We start from the raw sequence: 4,633 nt of genomic DNA, 5'->3' as shown, positions 1-4,633 counted from the left end.
GAGAAGAGAGGAGTGCGTGCATCCGTGCGTGTGTACATTGTGGAGTATTTTACTCAAACAAAAGATTTTCGAAAGTTAATTTTCTCTATTGATTATTTTTTATTTGGTTATTTTTTAAATTTATTAATTTCTATATGTGCACGTGTACGTGTGCATGCATACGTCACAATATTATTTTATAACTAGCAATAGTTAATTAATTAATGTATATAAAGTTCCAAAAAATGTTGATCTTATTGTAATCGTGAATTTTCAATTATGATGTGCTACGGATAGCCGCGGTTAATTCAGGGTTCGGGCGGCGGGCTGGTTGAATGAATGACGAAGGCAAGCGGTATATGATTAACAAGTATGATTTATTCTACTAAATGCCTATCTAATACGTACAGGTTCCCTACTCTAATAACTTACAACTAAGATCTCGCTATGCGAGTCGCGGGCGATTTGTTATGGTGACGCGTGTCGCGGAGCGCATGTGCGCGTTGAGTATTCGGTGCCGGATTGGCTGCGGCGGGCGTATGGCCCGTGTATCGGTCGGTGCGTCGATCGGCGTTAGCGGCCGGTCTTACGGACTATAATGCTCGTGGCGGTGTAATCGCGGCGGTGTAATGCGTGGCGGCGTTCGTGTCGGTCGCGGCGGTAGCCGGATTGGCTGCGGCGTTACGGTCGCGGCTGCGCGGTACGGTGCGGCGTTCGCATTCGCCGAGTCGGTCGGTGCGGCATCACGATTGGTCGCGGCGGTGCGCGACTGCGCGGTACGGCGCGGAGCTCGGCTCGACAGCCACGGTGATCAGCTGTTCAACGATCAGCTGTTGTTATCGTCGAGGATCATCCCGCGTGGATGATCCTCCGCGTCGGCGGTTTTCCCTCAGTACGGGGTCCCCGTGTGCGGTCGGGATTGGTAGCTCAATACGCGTACCGGGATCCGGGTGTCGAGCGGGGCGGTGTTTTGCCACTCACTGCGTGGCGCGAGGAAGCGCTCAGTGCGCGCTAGTGAAGGAAGCCGGGTTTGCGGTTATGTTCGGCACTCAGTGCGTGCTCTGGAGGCTCAGCTCAATTCGCTGAGAGGATCGGTCGGCTCAGTACGCTAGACCGGGGAGATCTGCTTCCTTATCACCAGCGGAGGGCTTTTATAGCCCCCGTTTGGTGACAAGAGGAGCGGAGATGTGCGGGGAGACCAAGATAAGCGGAGAGGACTACACGAGGTAGGAGGGTAACGGCCTCGTATTTATATGCCTTAACGTGGCGGAGAAACGGCTCGTTACACCTCCCCCTCGGCAGACCCCGTCCCTATGTACAAAAGAACAATTTCTTTATTAGCGAATATACCAGGACCCGTCGAGCTGATGTTTCACCACGATGCGGTGCCCAAGGGCCTGGTGGCGGTAGCGGCGACCCGGCAGTATGCGCTCCCACGGTATGGTCCGCAGGACTTCGCTGGGAATAGCGGATGGTCCGGGGGCTGGCGGCGATGGCGACAGCGCGGGTGATGATGGTGGCGGCGCTGGCTGGGTAAAGTACCCGGTCGGAGGCGGTGTCGGTGCCAGCGTCGGTTGCGGCCGGGTGAAGTACCCGGGTGAGGCAGGCGGCGTCGGCGGTGGCGTTGGCAGCGGCGGCTGCGCCAGCTCTGCTGTGGCGGTTTCGGCAGCGGCGGATGGCGGCCGGGCCGGTGGTGGAGGCGGTGCGGGCTCTGATATTGCCGCTTGTGGTGGTGTGGCCGGTGCTGGTGGAGTCGCGGCGGCGGGCCCCGCGATGCGTAGCGACGCGATGTCGGGCATCGGCCCGGGCGTCGCGCGCTCCTCCGGTGCGGCGGTCGACTCACCTCCATCGTCGTCGTCGTCGTCCAGGTCCGACAACGTGGACCCAAATGTGGCAAGCAATATACTTCGCCCGTTGTCGGCCGCTGGCGGTGCCTCGGCGTACAGCCGTTCCTGGCGGGAGCGTGTCGTCCGCTGGCGCGGGAGTATCCCGTTTGGACACGTAACGATTGGACACCGCACGATTGGACACCGCATTATTGGACACCGCACGATTGGACACCGCATTATTGGACACTGCACGATTGGACACCGCACGATTGGACACCGCATTATTGGACACCGCATTATTGGACACCGCACGATTGGACACCGCATTATTGGACACCGCATTATTGGACACCGCATTATTGGACACCGTACAATTGGACACACACACACATTTACGTGTGTGTATGCAGATTTCTAATACAGTTTGCATGGGTTAGCGACTTGGACGGGGTGGGTGCGGGAGGGGGGCCGAAGGCCCCCCTTGCACCCCCCCGTGTGTGTGTGTGTGTGTGTGTGCGTGCGAGCATTTTCTGCACCACATAGGTTTGAAACTTTCCACGCAAAACGAGATGCTCCTAAAAATACGTATATAGATATTTAAAATTCAATTTTTTTTCTGGCAAATCGAAGCTTTTTTCTGCCAGATATTTCTAAGCTTAGATAATCTGTCATATGATATATAAATGTTATTCACTAGAAGACTGCGGTGTCCAATAATGCGGTGTCCAATCGTGCGGTGTCCAATAATGCGGTGTCCAATAATGCGGTGTCCAATCGTGCGGTGTCCAATAATGCGGTGTCCAATCGTGCGGTGTCCAATAATGCGGTGTCCAATCGTGCGGTGTCCAATCGTGCGGTGTCCAATCGTGTGGTGTCCAATCGTGCGGTGTCCAATCGAGCCGTGTCCAATCGTGCGTGTCCAATCGTGCGTGTCCAATCGAGCGGTGTCCAATCGTTACGTGTCCAAAAGGAGGTCACCCTGAGCGGCTCGTTGTTGCGCCGTTGGTCACGCGTCGTTGGCCGTGTGGATGCCTCGAACGGTCGGCTGCTCGTCGGGATCCGAGGAGGTCCGGCGATGGCGCGGGCGAGACGGTCTCGAAGGGAGCTCTTCTGCTTTGGCATCTTGCTGCTTTGGCTGCTTCCTTTCTGATCTGGTGGGCTCATTGTGCCTTTTTATACCCTCCGTTTCTGTTGTTATTCGGTGTCTGGACTCTCCTTTAAGTCCTTCACGTGTACGGTTCCCATGATTTTGTTGTTGTTGTCGCGGAGTCGTACGATGACAGGCGACATGTGGCGGTCGACTGTATATGGCCCGGTGTATCGAGGCGCCAGTTTTCCCGCGAAGTTTTTTTGCGCGTTGGAGAGCGGATGTTCGCGGCGGTAGACCTGTTGGCCGATCTCGGGTTTCCAGTCGCGCCTTCGCAGGTCGTAATATTTGGCTTGTCTTGCGGTGGCTTCTTCCTGGCGGCGCGTGGCGATTTTAAATCGTTCGCGTAGTTTTTGAATTTGCTGCGCCCGCGCTGTGGGCCGGCCGACTGGTATGGCCACATCCAAGGTTTGTTCGGTTCTCCCTCGTAGTGTGCCAGGTGCGGTGAGTTCGTGGCCATACGTGAGCATCGCTGGCGTATACCCGGTACTTTCGTGAACGGCGGTGTTGGCGGCGAACGTTAATTGCGGTAGATGGCGGTCCCAGTGGCGGTGATCTCGGTCGATGAATTGCGAAACCATGGTCTTGAGCGTCCTATTGGCTCGTTCGACCGGATTGCATTGCGGCGAGTATGGCGGCGTTTTCCGATGGTCGATGCCGGCCTGCGCAAGTAACTCGGTGAATTCGCGGCTGATAAATTGGCGGCCGTTGTCGGTGATGATCCGGCGAGGGCATCCGTGCTGGAGGATGATTTTTTCTTCGACCGCCCTTGTCACGGCGGTGGCGGTGGCTTGTCGTAGCGGTTTCGTTGTTAGCCATTTCGTGAAGGCATCCTGACATACCAGGATCCAGGTGTGCCCTTCGGAGGATCTCGGTAGTGGTCCTATGAGGTCGATCGCTATGACTATGTTAGGCGCGTCCACATTGGCGTGATGCATTCGTCCGGCCGTTTGCTGTTGTGACGGTTTGTGTTTCCGGCAGTTCGTACAGTGACGGACATATTTGGTTGCCTGTCGGAACATCCCTGGCCAATAATATTTTTGCGCCAGTCGGGCCAGTGTCTTGGCGATTCCGAGGTGGCCGGCGGTGGGGGCGTCGTGGCACTCCTTTAGTACTTCCTGTCTTTGCTGCAGTGGTACGCACAGCTTCCATGCGGATGGATCGTCGTTGTCGTCGGTAGAATGGCGCTCGTGGAAGTGGCGGTATAAGTGGCCATTCTGTATTGTATAGTCCGGTAACTTGTGCGGTTGTTTTTGGACGGTTTGCATCGTGCGCTGGTGCCACTTGCACGTCGGTGTAACGGTCGCTAGGTCCTGTCCCGCAGTGTCGGCATTTTCTTCATCCTCCCCCTCCTACAGGGGCTGACGCGACAGAGGGGCACATAATTCAGAGCGCCTTTCCGGTATTCCACCTCGAAATCGTGCTGTTGCAGAGCCACTGCCCATCGCGCTAGGCGGCCAGTCGGGTTATCTAAGGAGCGAAGCCAGCGGAGAGAGAAGTGGTCGGTGATGACGCGGAATCGGTATCCCTCCAAGTATGGCCGCATCTTCTCTATGCCCCATACGACCGCGAGGCACTTCTTCTCGGTTGCGAAATAGTGTCGCTCGGGCTGTCGTAGCGCTCTGCTAGCGTATGTAATTACGCGTTCTTGTCCCTCGATCGTTTGGGTTAGGACTGC

At 56.1% G+C, this 4,633-nt stretch overlaps 1 protein-coding gene across 1 annotated transcript; it reads right to left on the bottom strand.

Annotated features, from left to right (window-relative positions):
* Positions 1 to 1,316: 1,316 nt before the first annotated feature.
* Positions 1,317 to 2,972, bottom strand: LOC118645193 (formin-like protein 16). The gene is made up of 2 exons (XM_036285814.1): positions 2,787 to 2,972; positions 1,317 to 1,952 (listed from the first exon to the last, which is right to left on the bottom strand). Exons 1-2 carry the CDS (start codon positions 2,970 to 2,972, stop codon positions 1,317 to 1,319), a joined length of 822 nt encoding a protein of 273 aa, XP_036141707.1.
* Positions 2,973 to 4,633: the final 1,661 nt, after the last annotated feature.

This window comes from Monomorium pharaonis, chromosome 4 (genome assembly GCF_013373865.1).
Source record: "Monomorium pharaonis isolate MP-MQ-018 chromosome 4, ASM1337386v2, whole genome shotgun sequence".
Taxonomy (NCBI): Eukaryota; Metazoa; Arthropoda; class Insecta; order Hymenoptera; family Formicidae; genus Monomorium; species Monomorium pharaonis.
Note: the sequence above shows the minus strand (reverse complement) of the source record. Positions and strands in the feature narration are given on the sequence as shown.

Excerpts from the sequence above, each read along its gene's own strand:
- LOC118645193 (XM_036285814.1), bottom strand. The coding sequence starts at position 2,972 with ATGAGCCCACCAGATCAGAAAGGAAGCAGCCAAAGCAGCAAGATGCCA. Across the intron at positions 1,953-2,786 it reads GCAACAACGAGCCGCTCAGG|CGGACGACACGCTCCCGCCA; the intron begins GTGACCTCCTTT and ends CTCCCGCGCCAG.